Genomic DNA, 17,542 nt, shown 5'->3' on the forward strand with positions numbered 1-17,542 from the left:
ATTGTGGTAACCCTGCTAAATGACCAAACTTACTAAACTAAATTATTTGTTTCTTTTAAGGAAAACTAAATTATTTTTTGTTACCATGTAGCCTAAAAATAGCACCAATGTTTTTTATTTAGGACAAAACTTGAGTGCATTTCTTTAAGTATGTTTTTGAACAACTTTTTGTATGATGGTTTTAAAGAAATCATGAGTAGTTAAATTAAGGACTATGAGAAAATACCTAAAGAAAGGCATTTATTTTTTTATTTTATTTTACTCTCTTTTGAAAAATAAAAATAAAGTCATCTAGTTTAACCTTGTACTATAGCCATATGCGCATAAACCGTGTTGTCCTTGTATATGTCATCGTCATTTTGTTCAAGCATTGCATGTACAAGAATGCAAGCTCCAACTCAACACATGTGAACTCATAAGTACCACATTAATGCCTTGCACCAAGAAACGGCAATTTTTCAATCATTTTTTCCTTTGTTTTGAATCATCATTTAAAAAAATATCAGTCATAAAATTCATGTTAAGCCTTCCATTTGAAGGAGAATATAAAAGAGTGACAACTAGAGTGTCCCAACTCTTAGTAAGGAACTTAAAATTACAAGATTTTTCAACTTGCATCTATCTTCATTTTTATTTTTGGCAATTGATTTACAATACATTTAAAGGTATTTAGAAGTTCGATGCATGTTTTTACTATTTGAGTACTCCAACTTCATCAATCATCTAACAAGTTGGGCTTTACTTATGTCTGTCTTCTTTTGAATTAATTATTTAAGCTATTAGTGAATTTGTTCGCTTTCAAATTTAAAGCACTGAAAAATTGGTTGGACAATTTGCTTGGTGTAAATTTCGACCCCACAGCTAATCTATAAGTGAAATTATAAAAACGTGAGACAATTTTAGGCTGAATCTGTACACGACCAAATTTAGTGCGCTGAAATATTGGTTATACATACTTTTTACTTTTAATCCTATTAATTTATTCGAGTCAAATTTAAAATGTGTTTCTATTAAAAAAAAATATGATTAATGCTATTTGTCCCAAGAGATGTGTTCCCGACATATATCAGGATGGTGTAAAAGATTATTTTCGAAACTTTCCTACAAAAAAAAAAACTATTTTAAAAACTAAAACAAACCTATAGAATCCAAAATTAAAAAAATAAAAATAAAAAGAGTATATTTACAAGGATTAAAAACAGTAGCAAAAAATAAATAAAAATATAACGAATGAAAACAAATAAATATTTTTTTCATACACATTCCTTCAACAAAAAAAAATCATATACATTATTTTAGTCTCTACTATTAAGTCAATATGTATTTTAACGGCCGCGTTTAGAGCACTGAAAAAAGTTTCTCAACAAATAATGAGTTCAAAATTTAATTTTTATAACTAGGTTTTCAATATTTTTATGTTGAATTTTTTACATTTAAAAAATTCATATTTAATACATTCTATATTAAAAAATTCTAACTTTTTTATAAATAAAAGTTGCTAATTTTGTAGGACTAAAAATATACTTAACTTTGTATTTAAATTTTAATAAAACACATATCATGAGTTCTACTACTACCACTCTTTATAAAGAAAACAGCTATACCCATTAGTCATAACCAAACCATTTAACCTATCAAAATATCGAGTTTCATATCTCCCATGGCAGCATCTTCACCACAATCTTCCACCACCATCAGCAATCACCAGCAAGAGCTTCCACTAAAAGAAATCCCAGGAACCTATGGCCTCCCTTTCATCGGACCGATTTTGGACCGACATGACTTTTTCTATAACCAAGGCAGAGACAAATTCTTCTCAACAAGAATACAAAAATACAATTCAACAGTCTTCAAAACCAACATGCCACCAGGTCCATTCATTTCCTCAAACCCAAGAGTCATAGCACTCTTAGATGCTTCATCGTTTCCGATCCTCTTCGACAACAAAAAAGTCGAGAAATACAATGTCTTCGATGGTACCTTCATGCCATCGATAGACTTCACTGGAGGCTACCGTGTCTGTCCTTTCTTAGACACAACTGAACCAAACCATGCACTTATCAAAGGTTTACTTCTTAACGTTCTTCTTTCTGGAAAATACTCTTTTATCCCTCTCTTTAAGACTATACTTTCTGATGGTTTTAATGAGATTGAAGAGGGGCTTTCTGGTAAAAGTGGTAAAGCTGATTTTAACTCTATTATGAGTGTGGCTTCGTTTAACTTCATGTTTAGGCTATTTTGTGATAACAATGACCCTTCTGAAACTATCCTTGGTGATCAAGGTCCTAAAATGTTGGACACGTGGATTCTCTTTCAACTTGCTCCAATTGAAACATTAAAACCTCCTAAGCTTTTCAATTATCTTGAAGATCTCTTGCTTCGTACTGTTCCCTTTCCTGCTTGTTTGACAAGGTGAGATTAATACTACGTATTTTAACATATAGTTTTATATTGAGAATTTTTTTTTTCTTTTCATCAGATTCTCTTTAATTATATAAGGATTTGATTACCATACGTATATAAGGATTTTAAAAAAGATACTTTTATTTTAACTTATTAAAAAGTAAGGTGGTCTTAGCTTTTAATTTTCTAATAATTCAACTGCTAACATGGACCTCTAAAAAATGGTCTAATTTTTTTAGTAAGTTATATGATAAAAATAAAATTTAGTAAAGTATGTTTCAAGATTTTTCTAATAATTTTCTAAAATTAATTCAACTGCTAAAAAATTTATAATAATTTTTAATTTTTTTAAATAAAATTTCAACATCAAGGTCATATAAGAGTCCAAGACCTATCTTAAGGGTCTTAGCTTCATGGTCTAGGCCTTTAGTGAAGTTTCATGGTATAAACCAAGTTAGTAAAACTTCATAGTCTAGACCTACACTTACAACTTTATCTTAAGAACAATGTCAAAACCTATCTTTGGAGTTCTCGATGGAGGAGATTTGAGAGGCGATTATTTTGGTAAAGGATAAGAAGAACATGTGACCATTGCGCGGGGGGAGGGTTCCTTGTTAAAAGGCTTTTGTCCTACTTTATAACCTTGATACTGAAGATTATAAAGTTCAAAAACCTCATTCTTAGGGGATGCCGATTGTGTTTTGTGCGACGGGGTGCCGCAAACGAAAAATCATTTGTTCACCACATGTGTTTTTGCAAGGGAAATTTGGTATGAGGTTTTCAAGTGGCTAGGGTGGTAATAGTGCTTCCAAGTACATATCTACTTTAATTTAAATCCCATTTACCATGGCTAGGAAAGGCAAGAGGTTAATTTGGCAATGGTGATATGTCATCTAGTTATTTGACTTATTTGGAAGACGAGGAATGTACGAAAAAAAATCCAGAAAATGCTTTATAGGGAGATAGTTGATAACTTTAAGAGTGTGTCCTAAAGTTGATTTTTTGGGGGTCCTTCTTGCCTTTACCATGAATGACATTTTCCCTCTAGAATGTATTCTAAACCAAATGTACTTTGCTTTTGTATTTTCTTTGGTTCTTTGGATGAGGTCAGTGCCACTTTATTCAAATCATTATCGTAGAATGATCTAAGTCTTTCAATCCTAAAAAAAACACATAAATCTCTTCTTGTATTACTCCATTTTTTATCTATGTAATGATAATTTTGCTATTTAAATATATGATAAGTTTTTTAAGTGCATTAATTATATCACCTCTTTTAAAATAGTAAGAAACAATACGTACATGATAAAAAAAAAAAAGACAGTGTGTCATGAATATGAATTTTTAAGTACCCAAATATTATGATATACTACTTTGATCCAGGGTTTGAATGATATAAACTTGAGGTGTGACCCTTACATTAACTACATTATGACATGTTTGGCTAGGTCCTCATACAAGAAGCTCTACGAAGCATTTTCTTCTTCAGCTGTAACGATTTTAAACGATGCAGAAAAAGCAGGGTTGAAAAGAAGTGAAGCCTGTCACAATCTCATTTTCATGGCAGGCTTCAATGGATACGGCGGATTAAAGAATCAATTCCCAATACTCTTCAAATGGATAGGTTTATGCGGCGAAGAGCTACACAAAGAACTCGCAAACGAGATAAGAACCATTGTAAAAAACGAAGGCGGGGTAACAATTCAGTCGTTAGAAAAAATGTCATTAGTTAAATCCGTTGTTTATGAAGTTTTGAGGATTGAACCTGTCGTTCGTTATCAATATGCAAAAGCAAGAGAAGATTTAATTGTGAAGAGTCACGATGCAGCTTTTGAAATTAAAAAGGGTGAGATGATTTTCGGGTACCAATCTTTTGCTACTAAGGATCCTAGGGTTTTCGATGATGCTGAGATTTTTGTGCCAAAGAGGTTTATTGGAGAAGGTGAGAAGTTGTTGAAATATGTTTTATGGTCGAATGGGAGAGAAACTGAGAACCCTACTGTCGATAATAAACAATGTCCTGCGAAGAATCTTGTTGTGCTTTTGTGTAAATTGTTTTTGGTGGTGTTTTTCTTGCGATATGATACTTTTACGTTTGAGACTAAAGATGCTGTTATTGGTGTTTCTATTACCATTACTTCCCTCACAAAGGCTCCTACAATATGAATATATTTTTTGAGCTGTTTATTATGTTCTTGTTTTGTAATTCGTATCTTTCCCATATTGTATTGTTGTTGTTCAAGAGATCTCAAATTAGTTGTAATAGTTTGACTATGTAATCTCAATACACATTGTTCAATTTCCATTGAGATATTTATAAAATTGTCGTTATAGTGTCACGGTTACTAATAAGAAATTTTATGTTTTTGGTTGTTTCTTCGTAACATAGACTTTCGAGTGGAATGTTGTAAAAGTTTGTTTAATACTGTAATTTGTGTTTTTTTTTAAGATAATATTGTAAAAGTTTGTTGTTGTTATTTTTTTTGGGTTGGCTACGTAGTTTAGTGTCTAAAAATCCACTCTTTTTCTAGGTGGATAAATAAGATGTTTGGAGTTCGAATCACTCCGTATCAATTGAGTTAAACTCACGTAACATTGTTGTGGTTGTTGTTATTAAGGGAAAATATAATAACATCCCCCGAAGTTTGTTAAAATGTCACTCACACCCTCTCCATTTTTAAACATAACACAAACCTCCCCTACTTAATTTTTGGGTGACAAACATCTCCTCTCCAATTTTACATTGATATGTTCTATGTTAATGTCTCTCACAAACCTCACCTACTTGCTTTTTAACCAGAAACAAATCTTCCCTCTTAATTTTTCAGGTGATACTTTTGTTAATTATTACTCCCTCCGTCAGCCACGCTACGATGATGATATTAGCCAAACTCTACTGGATAAATGGATGATCATGTCAGATAAAAAATACATGCATGTAATATGATCTATAAAAAATAAGCATGATCAAGCCAACTCTATGGTGAAACACACCTCTAAACCCTAGTTTTGAAAGCGGTGAATTTAGACATAACAAATTATATAAAAAAATTGGACATCTCAATTATTATAGTTTTGGTCTTTCAAAAAAATAAATTATTATAGTTTTGGTGAATATTTGATGTCAACCAATAATCTAACACCTTCCACGTGGCACTTCCTTTTTAGGAAAAGTTCATTGTCGTATGAGTTCATAGTACACAACAAAACACTAGATCTTTTCCTCCTTTGTGTTGTGTCACAACCACACAACATTCATCTTTGGCATTGACGTGGAAAACGAAGAATTACTTGGCAATGAGGATAGATTTTGAAGATGAAGCAGCAGCTCAATTGATTACTTCTGATCTCACTGACCTTGCTTTGGCTGCTAATAACTTCATTCTGCTTGGTGTCTCAGGTTCTGGAATCTCCGTCCTCCAACTAATTGCGTCTATTGCTGCTATGTATGTAATCTAAGCTCTGAATTCCATTTCCTTACAATTCTCTTCAAATTCATCCTTATATAATTTTTTCCTATATTCATCGCTTGTTCACATCTGTTGCAGATAAGCAACTTATTGTGTTTGTTTTGTTTTGTGAAGATGTGTGTTTGATTTTGAATTAGTTTATTTTAGTTAAAATTAAGTTGAATGTGGAGTGGTTTATGTTTGAATCATATAAAAGTGAGTTGATTAAAAAAAAGGATTGAGTTTAAAAATCACGTTTTAAGTTAAAAGCTAAAAACCATAGCTTCAAGTTAGAATAGGTTAGAATTTGTGTTTCGACCTAACACAAACCCACAAAACCGGCTTGTGAGGTGAGGACCGCCTCCCTGCTTATAAACACTTAATCAGGCCATATCACTTCCAATGTGGGACACCCACCTCATGCCTGGGACTGGACATATGGAGCATAGCCAAAGTGGCCCGCTAGCGGAAACCTGATAGCAGGTGACCCTACGAATCTTGGATGGACTCGGATACTATCTTAAAATTTTTCGTTGGGCCTAAACTGTAGTCATGTGCTCTGAGCCGTACTGCTACACTCGTTGCATTTTCCGCTCCAATTACTCTGTTGCACTTTCGGCTCCAATTACTCTGCTACCATACGCCCGAGTGTCTGCCCTCTTATCAATGAACATGAGTCATATTCAACGCATTTCCATTTTAGTCTGTGTTGAGTTAAGCTTTCCTTTGTCTTCTAAAGCTATATATATGTAAATTTTATGTGTCTAGATTAAATTTGCTACAAAGTGATTTGCCGAAGCGGGTGTTTTTCCATGTTATTGATGGTAATTTTTGTTTGTGCACTGCAGTTATTTGTTGATTTTGGATCGTACAAACTGGAAGACCAACATTTTCACATCACTACTCATTCCCTACATTTTCTTAAGCCTTCCCTCTTGGATTTTCTCCATCTTCAGGTGATTAGCTTTTCATGCTTTATTGTTATTAACTTCCTACCCTTCATTTTACTCAAATACCAAATTTTGTGTTTGTTATTTTGTTATCATGCTACTTATTTTCATGGCTTCACAGGGCAGAGATTGGGAGATGGATTGCTCTCATTGCTGTTGTATTACGACTTTTCTTTCCAAGACACTTCCCTGGTATGTTACAATTTCACAGAGTGATATCACTCTTATTTATTAGATGCACATTATAACGGCGTCTCTGTCAACATATTTGCTGTTATTCATTAACATAATTTATATATATTTCTCAGTTCAAATTGTCCTACATCACCTCAAAGTTATATAGATAGATGTTAGTTTGTCCCTAAAGATGTAGCCTAGTGTTATAGGTTGGAACGCTGAAGGAACGAGGTCTAGGGTTCAATCCCTGCTGTTAACAATTTCCCCTCGTCCTAACAATTAACCACTTTTTCCCTATGTTGGTCCATTAGGAGCAGCGTAGAACTTGCAAAAAGGGAACAAGAAAGAATACTACGAAACATTTTCCCACTGTAATGCATAATTTTTCGTCACGGTTATCGCAGATTGGCTGGAATTACCCGCCGCTTTGATTCTTCTTATTGTTGTTGCTCCCGATCTATTTGCAAACACCTTTAGAAGTGATGCAGTTGGCGGCGTGGTAGTATGCCTTATCATTGCATGTTATTTGCTGCAAGAACATATTCGGGCATCCGGTGGCTTTAGAGATTCATTCACAAAAGCTTATGGCATGTCAAATACAATTGGCATAATTCTTCTGCTAATCTACCCCATCTGGACATTGGTTCTCTATATTACCACATAGGCATAAACATAGGGTGGAGTTTGTATTCGGCTGATTTAAGTGTAATAATTTGGCTTCTATGTTGTTCATTTGATCGAAACCGATATCTAGGAACTTACACATGTGCCTATAGTTGGTATGTGTATAAATATGAAGTGAATCATTAGTGGAAGACTTTTTAGCTTCAACAATCCTTAAAAATATGATTAGCAATGCTGTATTTTTGTATCTTGTGTATTCACAAACTGATTATTGTACTTGGAAATCATAATTTGGTTAGCCTGTGGATCATATATCATTGTGTTTCTTGAAGTGCAGACCTTGCTACTTCAGTTGGAGAAAATTTTAACATTTATAATTTTGAAAATATTGTTATAAGTAATCATTCTTACAAGAATTATGCTAGAAGACTTGATTTTCTGCGCGTCGAGTTACATGTGGATGCAGCGGTGGTGGTCAGGATTCTCCAGATGGAAGGTCTCTAGTGATGAAGATTCGAAGGATGTTGGATATGGATTGGGAAGTGATTGTTCATCATACTTATCGGGAGGTAAATCAATGTGCAGATGCATTAACAAATCTCATAGGTTCCTTGGATTCCAATCTTGTGTTGTTTGATGCGTGTCTGCCGCAGTTTAGTTATTAGTTGGCCACGGATGATTTGGGGATTATCATTCCTCGTTTAGTCCCTTTGTAGTTTCTTTCTTGAGCTTCGACCCTCTTTGTAATATAAAAAAAAAAAGAATTATATCCTCTAAAAAACTGTCGAATATAAACATAAACACTTATGTTTAGTAAGGAGAGTGTTACATTATGTGGGTTTGGTTTGCATTGGAATTGAGCAAGTTCGATGCTAAGGAACAAGACCACTAATTCTTCAAGCCTCTCTCTTAACTTCTTTATCCTCTCATTCAAAAAATATAATTTCAACTTAATATTATGCAAATTACTTTCAAGTCGTTTTATTATCTTTTATATTTATGCTAAATAGTTAATAAATATTTAATAAAAATAATTTCGTATAATAATTATATTATATTTTATAAGTATGAATTTTTCATACCTGCATACAAAAGTGATAATGTCCCTCTTAGTTGAATTTTCTCTATATTTAAGAATAAATAATCTAATCACCGCAAATATAGTAGCTCAGTTGACAGAGATATTATATGAAGAAGGGGTTTAAACCCCAAATTTTCCACTTATCCATTTTAAAATGGTGAAATTCTATCTATTAAACAACTTGACAGGAAAAAAAAATTGAATCACTAACAACATGCTCACCATATCTTAATATATTTTTTTGAGACCTAAATCTATTACTTGAATTAATCTATCGTTGACGAGCTCTAATATTTTACATTGAGATGATAGATCTAAAAATGTTTATAACATCAAACATGATTAATTGGGCATTTTTTTTCTTCTTATTTTTGAATTCAAATATAATTTTACAGATAAACGTTTGATCAACAATATTATAAATCAAATAACTGATCAATTTTAATTCAGATCAAAATTTGAATAAAACATCTACCCTAGTTTTAAAAGCGAATTTGAACTAACAACTCAACAATAATCATCCACGTAAAGAATTGTTAAACTGAGTTTAATAAGAATAAAATAATTATCCAATGTTTTATGACTTAATAATCAATTTATATATAAAAAAAAAAAAAAAAAAAAAAACTTGATTGACTTTAACTTTATTTTGATATAGAGAGAGTACAATTGGAACTTCTAGTGGAAGTGGTAAGTATCATTGTCCTACACGAGTTCACAGTACAGAACAGCACACCATGTCATCATCCTACTTGCTGACTAAAAGTCAAATTACTTCTGCTCTTACTGACCTTGCTGTGGCTGCTAATAACCTCGCCCACCATGTCTCAGGTTCTGGATTCTCCGTCCTCCAATTCATTGCTTATATTGTTGCTATGTATGTAATCTAACCTCTTCCTTTAATTTCTCTTCAAATCCATTACTTATATTTCTTTCATTTTATTCATCACTTCTTGTCTTAGATATGCAACTTATTGTGTTGCTTTTATTCTTTTGTTTTTATTAGGTTTAGTTTAGTGTGTTAAAGAATCTCTTAGAATTTCACGAAAACAGCTTGTGAGCTGAGGGCTGTCCCCACACTTATTCAGGCCATATCACTTCCAATGTGGGACACCCCCCTCATGTCCAGAACTGGACATATGGAGCCTGACCAGAGTGGCCCGATAGGGGTAACCTAAAATCAGGTGGCCCAACTGATCTTGGATAGACTTTGATACTTTCTAGAATTTGTCGTTGGGCCTAAACTGTATGTGCTCAATGTTGTCAAAATCCCGACTTAAATCCTACAATCTAGGATTTTGCGACTTTCTTCAGCTTCAACGACTCAAATCCATAGTAAAATCATAAAATAATCAAAATCCATCGATTTTGATTGCGATTTTACGATTTCTTATAAACTAAGTCATTTACGACTATATACCATATATAACATATTTAATATTATATTTTTTGGTAAAATCTATCGATTTTGATTGCGATTTTACAATTTCTTATCTACAGAAGTAGTTGAGTAAAATCCTTTGATTTTGGTTGCGATTTTACAATTGTCGATTTTGCTCTTCTCTTTTGACCTGAAGCAAAATCCCAATTTTGACAACCTTGCTCTGAACCGTACTGCTATACTCATTGCACTTTCAGCTTCAATTTCTCTGCTCTTATCAGTGAATATGAGTCATATTAAACACACTTCAAGTTTAGTCCGTGTTGAGTTAAGCTTTCCTTTGTCTTCTAAAGCTATATGTAAATTTGATGTGTGTTTAGATTAAATTTGCCACAAAGTGTTTTGCCGAAGTGGGAGTTTATCCATGTTATTGATGCCTTGATGGTAATTTTTATTTATGAATTGCAGTTATCTGTTGAGTTTGGATCGTACAAACTGGGAGACCAACACTTTCACATCACTACTCGTTCCATACATTTTTTTCAGCCTGCCTTCATGGATTTTCGGTGTCTTCAGGTGATTAGCTCTTCATGCTTTAGTGTTATCAACTTCTTACCCTTCACTTTAATCCAATACCAAATTTTGTGTTTGTTATTTCGTTTTCATGATACTTAATTTCATCGCTTCACAGGGCAGAGATTGGGAGATGGATTGCTCTCATTGCTGTTGTATTACGACTTTTTGTTTCAAGGCGCTTCCCTGGTATGTTCAAATTTCAGTGACATCACTCTTGTTTATTAGATGCACATTATAAGAGTGTCTCTGTCAACATATTAGCTGTTATTCATTGACATAATTTATATTTATATATATATACTTGTCAGTTCAAACTGTCCCGCATCACCTCAAAATTATATAGATAGGTGTTAGTTTGTCCTTGAATGGGTTGGAACGCTGAAGGAATACTAAGGAGGTCTAGGGTTCAATCCCTGCTGTTAACAATTTCCTTCCCCAAGCCCTAACAAACTAACCACTTTTCCCCTATGTGGTTATGTTATGATTGTTGGATACTGCAGATACACGTTTTGTGTTCCCCTAGTCCATTAGGAGCAGCCTAGAACTTGCAAAAAGGGAAAAAGAAAGAATACTGCGAAATATTTTCCCAATATAATGCATAATTATTTGTTACATTTATCGCAGATCGGCTGGAATTACCCGCTGCTTTGATTCTTCTTATTGTTGTTGCTCCCGATCTATTTGCAAACACCTTTAGAAGCGATGAAGTTGGCTTGGTAGTATGCCTTGTCATTGCATGTTATTTGCTACAAGAACAAATTCGGGCATCTGGTGGTTTTAGAGATTCTTTAACAAAAGCTCATGGAATATCAAATACAATTGGCATAATTCTTCTGTTTTCACAAAAACTCATGGAATATCAAATACAATTGGCATAATTCTTCTGGTAATCTACCCCATCTGGACATTGGTTCTCTATATTACCATATATATAGGCATTAACATAGAGTGAAAAATTTGTATTTGGTTGATATAAGTTTACGATTTGGCGATTTGATCGAATGTGAAGTGAAATATTATTGGAATACTTTTTTGGCTTCATTAATCATTAACAATATTATTAGCATTGTTGTATTTTCGTATCTTCTTGTGTATTCACAAACTGTATATTGTACTTGAAAATCATAATTTGGTTAGCCTGTGGATCATACACCAATAGTTTCTTGAAGTGCAGTCATTGCTATTTCAGTTGGAGAAAATTTTAACATTTCATAATTTTGAAAATATTGTAAGTAATTATTCTTACAAGAATTACATTCGGAGTTGCAGTTTTAACATATATGATTACTATTATACTTATAGATTATCATCACTTTAGTCAATACAATCAAATGTACAGAAAACCAAATGGATTTTGCATAAAATGGCCACTTGACATATGATCATGCCATTGTTCCTTTTGCTTCCTTGTATAGTTCATCAATTTGATCCTGCAAAGCATTGTTCGCAAATAGTAAAATTAATTTATTTGAGAAAAGCATTCCAATATTTGATTATAGTTCATGGATAAGCATTGTGTCCTGATGCATGGAAGCTTAATTGTGAAATCCTACTATAATCCTTGTTAAGGAATCAATGAATTTTTTATTTTTTTTACTAAAATCTTTTAGCATAAAGTGCAACAGAAAGTTAGTAATTATGAAATATTGATAAAAGCACATGAAGCAAATTACCTTGTAGTATTTCAGTAATTGTGGTCTCTTCAATTTAAACGTTGGCGTTACTAGATCTCTCTCTATGTCAAAGGGAGATGGTTCCAGATAAATAGCTTTGAGCTGCTCAAATCCTCTAAGCTGAGAGAGTTTCATTTCATGTCAGATGTAGCAATCACATTCATTATACATTATACTACCAGAACTTAGCAGAATAGGATAAGAAAATCAAAATCATATATACATACTTGGAGTTTCTGACCAGTGCTTTTGAGTTCATCCAAAATGTATTGTCTTGCCTTTAGATTTTCACATACAGATTGAAAGTCACCTGTAAAATTGTGCTCAACTGCCCAATCCTCAAGAGCCTTTCTTTCAGGGACCACCACAGCCACCAAGAACGACTCGAAACTGTTTCCATATACCCAAATCTGAATACAAAGAGAAAGTTTTTATCAACTATTAAAGCAAATAAGGTAAGTGGATTTCTGTTTTTGTTATTACGCTAAACACTAAAATGCAATATAATATTTTCTTCTCTAATTTTATAGACTATTCTTTGATTGATGTAGAAGCATACCGATGATATAAGAGGGCATTGCAGATACTTGCTTTCAATATTCTCTACAGCAATGTATTCTCCTTGAGATAATTTAAAGATATTCTTTTTTCTGTCGATGATTTTCATGGCTCCATTTGGTTGCCATTCTCCTATATCGCCTGCATTGATTTCAAAGTCTTATCTAAACATACTGCATTTAGAGTCAATGTGACAACTTGAGTAATATAGGTTTCATATGTGCCTCAATTACTAGGAACAAATCAATATACCTGTATGAAACCAACCATCAACTATAACCTCTTGAGTAAGGTCTTGTCGCTTGTGATAACCAGAGAACAAGGAATTTCCTCTCAGGCAAATTTCTCCACGCGGCTCACTGGAAAGTGCGTCATATCCCATCTCTGGTACAGATTCAAGCCTGGCCTCAATGGTTGTCATGGGAATTCCAACCGTTCCCATCATAGAAAACACATCGCCGATTGCTGTGAAACAACCAGCACAGCTTTCAGTAAGACCTATCACAAAAAAAAAAAAAAAAAAAAAAATAGTAGATTAATATGTCATACACATACACAAAATCATACACAAAAATTAATGGAAAAATTGGTGGAAGTTTTATTGGGTAAAACTATTTTTCATAAGATTCATTTAAAGTGTAGCCTTCAGAAAACTTTGATAAAGTTATGTATTTGAGTCATCATCAAAATATTGTGCATAGCATAAGATGCAATATACCATACCATATCCTTGTGATAATGTGGATCCAATAGTGACTCTCAAACACTCCTCCACATGTATAGGCAAAGGCGCAGCTCCTGATAACAGGATACGAACACGTCCACCCAGCGCTTGTTTTGTCTACCCACAAAACCAATATTTTTTAGTTATGATTAAACCAAACTTTGTTAGACGAGTTCACAAAGATAAGTAGTGTACCTTATCAAACACAAGTCTATCAAAGAAAGGGGCTGCTTTGTGTTGTGGAAGACCCTTCTCTAGATATCTTAACTTACTGTTAATGGATTCTGGATTAGTTTATACACAAATATATAACCAAAACACTCAGAGTTTTGTGGTAAACACGTACTAGTTGTATGCATACTGAAATAAAGCACTTTGCAGTGACCCGGCGGATGAAACTTTGCTTTTGATACCTACATTTGAAAAGCATATAGTCAACACTAATTGAGTAGTATAATTACATAAGTATAACTGTATAAGAAAGTCGTTTAAATATGTTAGCTATAAAACAAGAGAAGAGCATAAGAAGAATATAGTTGTGATTTACCAGCGCTAATACGATCGAAAACTCTAGGAACACCACAAAATATAGTCGGTTTCAGTGTCTGAACATCTTCAAGCAGGAACCTGACATCCTGCAATAATAAAGAGAATATTTTATATGCAACATTAAGAGTTGAAACAAAATACTTGAAAAATTGAATCCGAAACTGTAGATCGATGTCTTACGCCTTGCCAAAATCCTATTGCGGATCCCTTGAAGATGCAATAGGTCGCCATTATCTGGTCGTATACATGAGCAAGGGGAAGAAAGGAGAAGTAGACATCGTCGTCTGCTGCCTAAAAACATTACAATGTTGTATATTTCTTGTCAGCACTATATAGTTTCACAAATATACGAAATTAAATTTCACTCATTGGATGAGTTTGAACAAACTTTCTCAGAAGTAGTTACAGAAAACAAAAAAGTTTAAATTAATATACATTAACCATAAAGCATAATGTTCTATTAATCACATAATTTGAAATCAATGTCTGCATCTCAATATTTTCAAAAGGTTTTTCATTCTATAAATACCTATAAACTTATTAGAAACTAAGTACTGAAAATTGTTATCTTACCACTTTGTCTGTCAACCTAATAATTTGGTCAATAGACAACACTTCAGACATGAAAGCTTCATTCTTAATAATGACACCTTTGGGTTCTCCAGTTGTTCCACTTGTGTACATTATTGTGCAAATGTCAGTCTTCTTTTTTGGTGGTAGATCGCAATCCAAACTTCCCTAAAGAAAGAAAGGAAGATAACTAAGAAGTGAGAATGTTGAATCAAAATTGTTCATGCTCCTTATTTGAATACAAATAGGCAGATGAAAACATGGTTTATGGTTTTAAATTCTGTCCGCAAACGCAATTGTAGCCACAATATAAAAGATTTTGTGGTCTCCGCAACGACATCGCAACTGCGATATAAAGTTTTGTAGCGTAACTGGAACAGCAATCTAATACACTATGATGTACCGACTGGAGAAACTCTCCCCAGGAGAAGCAGGATGTGCCAAATTCCTCAGCTTCCTTCTTTTGTGTGGTAGAAACATTTCCAAAGCTTACAATAGCTACAATATTAATTTACAAAGTTGTCAACATTAATTAGAGGAACAAACAAATAAACCTTAATCTGGACTGAGAGTAAATTAGACAACAATGCTTGACCTACTTTTTAGATTTGAAGAACACCGATCAAGACATGACAAAATCTGTTGAAACAAATGTTAGTTCAATAAGGGAAAAAAATGTTATATGGTTAGTTATTTCTTAGAAGATTTATCAATAGAACCGTTAAATGTGAAAACATTGAACTGAAAGAACAAGAACATACTGATGGAATCTTATTTTCCTGTACAAATGCAATTGAAACTTCAGCATGGTTTATGATGAACTCCACAGCATTAGGACCTGTTAGGATATGTTTGAAATGATAAAAGAAATCACATTAGCTTGTTTGGATTGACTGTTTGTGTATCAGCTTATGGAAACAACTTATGACATGTCCACTGTTTTCAGCTTAAGCTATCCAAGATAGCTTATGAAAACTATTTATAGCTTATACATGAAAACAATTTGACTTTATTTTATACATTGTTATAGAAGTAGATTATACATAGGTGCTTATATAATAGGTGTTTATGCTATAAACACTTAGTTAAGTTGTTTATCCAAGCAAGGCCAAAACAACTGTGAAGGCAGAAAAGACATACCAAGGGAGTCATATAGTGGAACATATGTTACTGCAGAGCTATTGCAAGCCTGCAATATAGTAAAATTGAATAATTAACAAATACAATTAATTTACAATAACAATGATGATGTAATTACAAACAAAGTACTATACCTCCATTGCAATGATCCATTCAGGACAGTTGGAACCATATATGCCACAGTGATCTCCCTAGTAACATAAAACCATTAATCAGATAATAAATTTCACATTTAATGTGTCTCAATATCGACCAGTTACATGTACTTTTTTGCTTATATTTAAGTCCAGAGAGAATGTTGAAAGAGCAGGAACTACTGAAAACTCACGGGATTGATGCCACGGCTTCTCATGGCTGAGCCCATTTGGATGGAAACATCGTAAACCTCTTTATATGTGAGCCATGAATAAGGTCCTGCCTGAAAATTCAAGCTCAATATTCACATAAAGTTTTCACAATTTAACAGGAAAAAAAAGAAACAAGATTTTGTGCTCTTGAAACTTCAACAAAGAATAAATGGAATTGATATACATTGAAGACGAAGTTAGTACCTTAGAATCGAGTTTTTGACGCCTTCCAAGCATCTGGTTGTCGGGGCTCCTGTTAACAGAATCCCTGCAAAAGGAAACCATAAAAACTTCTAAGATAAAAGGCTCAAAAGCCAAATACTACTATTATACATGTTAAAATGAACATATAAAAAAGATAAGGACTCTTAGAACATGGATAATTAGTAAAATAAGTAAATAAAAAATCATAAGTTCAAGTAACATAATCAGTATTAACAAAGTTGGTTAGACTAGAGCAAACTTGTAGTACTAGTAATACTACTTATGATTGACTAAATATATTGCATTAGAGAGAAAAAACAGTTGCATTGAAAGATATTCCACCTAATTAAATGCATTGTCAAGTGCTTGAACGTCATTAGGGTCGGTTTGAATCGACTTATTTAAGCTTATTCACTAACATAATCACTTATTTTTGAAGGAATACTAACATAATCACTTATGAAGCTGTCTATAGCATAATCAACAAAGTAGAATAGTGACCTGAAGAAATCCCAAGGGGACTCTAAACCAGTAGGCAACTCCATAAGACCATCTTTGGCATAAATGCATCTATAGACAGGGCCTGCTGATGGCCTTCCATCAGATGTAGCAGGCCTTCCTTCCTCAACTTTCACAGTATAAACCTCTGACATTATGAAACTGAAACAGGAATGAAATCTGCAGCAAAATGTGTGTGTTTCAGAACTGTGACTTGCAGGGTAGTTGAGTTCTGATAGAAATAAATTCTAAGACTAGTTTTGGTGTTGCATGTGTTAATAACAGTTTTTTCAAAGCTGTTTTATACACTTTTTCAGCTGTTTATGTTTATTTGCATGCTTTTCAGAAACTCTTAAGTCCTTGTAAGCATTTATAGTGGGCTGTAAAAGGTTGGTGAAGCTTCAAAACTACCTTTGTCACTATTCTAACGGACAAAATCAGAAATAGAAAAGAAAAACATTCATAAAATAGTCCAACCTTTCAAAAGACAAGAAAATTATTGGTACATTATTTGGATTTTACAGTATTTTATTTGTAATTTTTTTTAAACTCAATGTCTATCTATGAATGGCAGTATAATACAAATTTTTATATTTGTCATAAAAGAAATAGTACAATTTATTTTTTTAATCATCATT

The 17,542-nt window shown here is 33.1% G+C and overlaps 4 protein-coding genes across 4 annotated transcripts; 3 read left to right on the forward strand and 1 right to left on the reverse strand.

Moving 5' to 3' along the window:
- The first annotated feature begins 1,625 nt into the window (after nucleotides 1-1,625).
- LOC25482680 (allene oxide synthase 3) lies at nucleotides 1,626-4,742 on the forward strand. Its single transcript, XM_013611272.3, has 2 exons — nucleotides 1,626-2,412; nucleotides 3,852-4,742. Exons 1-2 carry the CDS (start codon nucleotides 1,661-1,663, stop codon nucleotides 4,567-4,569), a joined length of 1,470 nt encoding a protein of 489 aa, XP_013466726.1. The 5' UTR covers nucleotides 1,626-1,660; the 3' UTR covers nucleotides 4,570-4,742.
- Nucleotides 4,743-5,586: 844 nt separating this feature from the next.
- On the forward strand, nucleotides 5,587-7,965 carry LOC25482681 (cold-regulated 413 plasma membrane protein 1). The gene is made up of 4 exons (XM_013611273.3): nucleotides 5,587-5,849; nucleotides 6,701-6,808; nucleotides 6,924-6,994; nucleotides 7,384-7,965. Exons 1-4 carry the CDS (start codon nucleotides 5,701-5,703, stop codon nucleotides 7,641-7,643), a joined length of 588 nt encoding a protein of 195 aa, XP_013466727.1. The 5' UTR covers nucleotides 5,587-5,700; the 3' UTR covers nucleotides 7,644-7,965.
- Nucleotides 7,966-9,359: 1,394 nt separating this feature from the next.
- On the forward strand, nucleotides 9,360-11,809 carry LOC25482682 (cold-regulated 413 plasma membrane protein 1). The gene is made up of 4 exons (XM_024777095.2): nucleotides 9,360-9,561; nucleotides 10,534-10,641; nucleotides 10,757-10,827; nucleotides 11,266-11,809. The coding sequence occupies exons 1-4, from the start codon at nucleotides 9,422-9,424 to the stop codon at nucleotides 11,517-11,519; spliced, it is 573 nt and encodes a 190-aa protein (XP_024632863.1). The 5' UTR covers nucleotides 9,360-9,421; the 3' UTR covers nucleotides 11,520-11,809.
- Nucleotides 11,810-11,830: 21 nt separating this feature from the next.
- On the reverse strand, nucleotides 11,831-17,226 carry LOC25482683 (long chain acyl-CoA synthetase 2). The gene is made up of 20 exons (XM_039834087.1): nucleotides 17,208-17,226; nucleotides 16,908-17,166; nucleotides 16,407-16,470; nucleotides 16,184-16,273; nucleotides 15,990-16,046; nucleotides 15,856-15,904; nucleotides 15,477-15,553; nucleotides 15,315-15,354; nucleotides 15,119-15,213; nucleotides 14,719-14,883; nucleotides 14,326-14,436; nucleotides 14,144-14,231; nucleotides 13,943-14,009; nucleotides 13,792-13,867; nucleotides 13,596-13,713; nucleotides 13,125-13,370; nucleotides 12,874-13,013; nucleotides 12,542-12,724; nucleotides 12,315-12,434; nucleotides 11,831-12,071 (listed from the first exon to the last, which is right to left on the reverse strand). Exons 2-20 carry the CDS (start codon nucleotides 17,057-17,059, stop codon nucleotides 12,024-12,026), a joined length of 1,986 nt encoding a protein of 661 aa, XP_039690021.1. The 5' UTR covers nucleotides 17,060-17,166; nucleotides 17,208-17,226; the 3' UTR covers nucleotides 11,831-12,023.
- Nucleotides 17,227-17,542: the final 316 nt, after the last annotated feature.

Source organism: Medicago truncatula, chromosome 1, assembly GCF_003473485.1.
Source record: "Medicago truncatula cultivar Jemalong A17 chromosome 1, MtrunA17r5.0-ANR, whole genome shotgun sequence".
Taxonomy (NCBI): domain Eukaryota; kingdom Viridiplantae; phylum Streptophyta; class Magnoliopsida; order Fabales; family Fabaceae; genus Medicago; species Medicago truncatula.

What these genes read in the sequence shown, in the direction of transcription:
- LOC25482680 (XM_013611272.3), top strand. Translation starts at nt 1,661, where the DNA reads ATGGCAGCATCTTCACCACAATCTTCCACCACCATCAGCAATCACCAG. An exon ending in TTTCCTGCTTGTTTGACAAG is followed by an intron (nt 2,413 to 3,851) that starts GTGAGATTAATA and finishes ATGTTTGGCTAG; the next exon opens with GTCCTCATACAAGAAGCTCT.
- LOC25482681 (XM_013611273.3), top strand. Translation starts at nt 5,701, where the DNA reads ATGAGGATAGATTTTGAAGATGAAGCAGCAGCTCAATTGATTACTTCT. An exon ending in ATTGCGTCTATTGCTGCTAT is followed by an intron (nt 5,850 to 6,700) that starts GTATGTAATCTA and finishes TGTGCACTGCAG; the next exon opens with TTATTTGTTGATTTTGGATC. An exon ending in CTTTCCAAGACACTTCCCTG is followed by an intron (nt 6,995 to 7,383) that starts GTATGTTACAAT and finishes CGGTTATCGCAG; the next exon opens with ATTGGCTGGAATTACCCGCC.
- LOC25482682 (XM_024777095.2), top strand. Translation starts at nt 9,422, where the DNA reads ATGTCATCATCCTACTTGCTGACTAAAAGTCAAATTACTTCTGCTCTT. An exon ending in TGGATTTTCGGTGTCTTCAG is followed by an intron (nt 10,642 to 10,756) that starts GTGATTAGCTCT and finishes ATCGCTTCACAG; the next exon opens with GGCAGAGATTGGGAGATGGA. An exon ending in TGTTTCAAGGCGCTTCCCTG is followed by an intron (nt 10,828 to 11,265) that starts GTATGTTCAAAT and finishes CATTTATCGCAG; the next exon opens with ATCGGCTGGAATTACCCGCT.
- LOC25482683 (XM_039834087.1), bottom strand. Translation starts at nt 17,059, where the DNA reads ATGTCAGAGGTTTATACTGTGAAAGTTGAGGAAGGAAGGCCTGCTACA. An exon ending in TCCACTATATGACTCCCTTG is followed by an intron (nt 15,554 to 15,855) that starts GTATGTCTTTTC and finishes ATATCCTAACAG; the next exon opens with GTCCTAATGCTGTGGAGTTC. An exon ending in AATTACTGAAATACTACAAG is followed by an intron (nt 12,072 to 12,314) that starts GTAATTTGCTTC and finishes AATGCTTTGCAG; the next exon opens with GATCAAATTGATGAACTATA.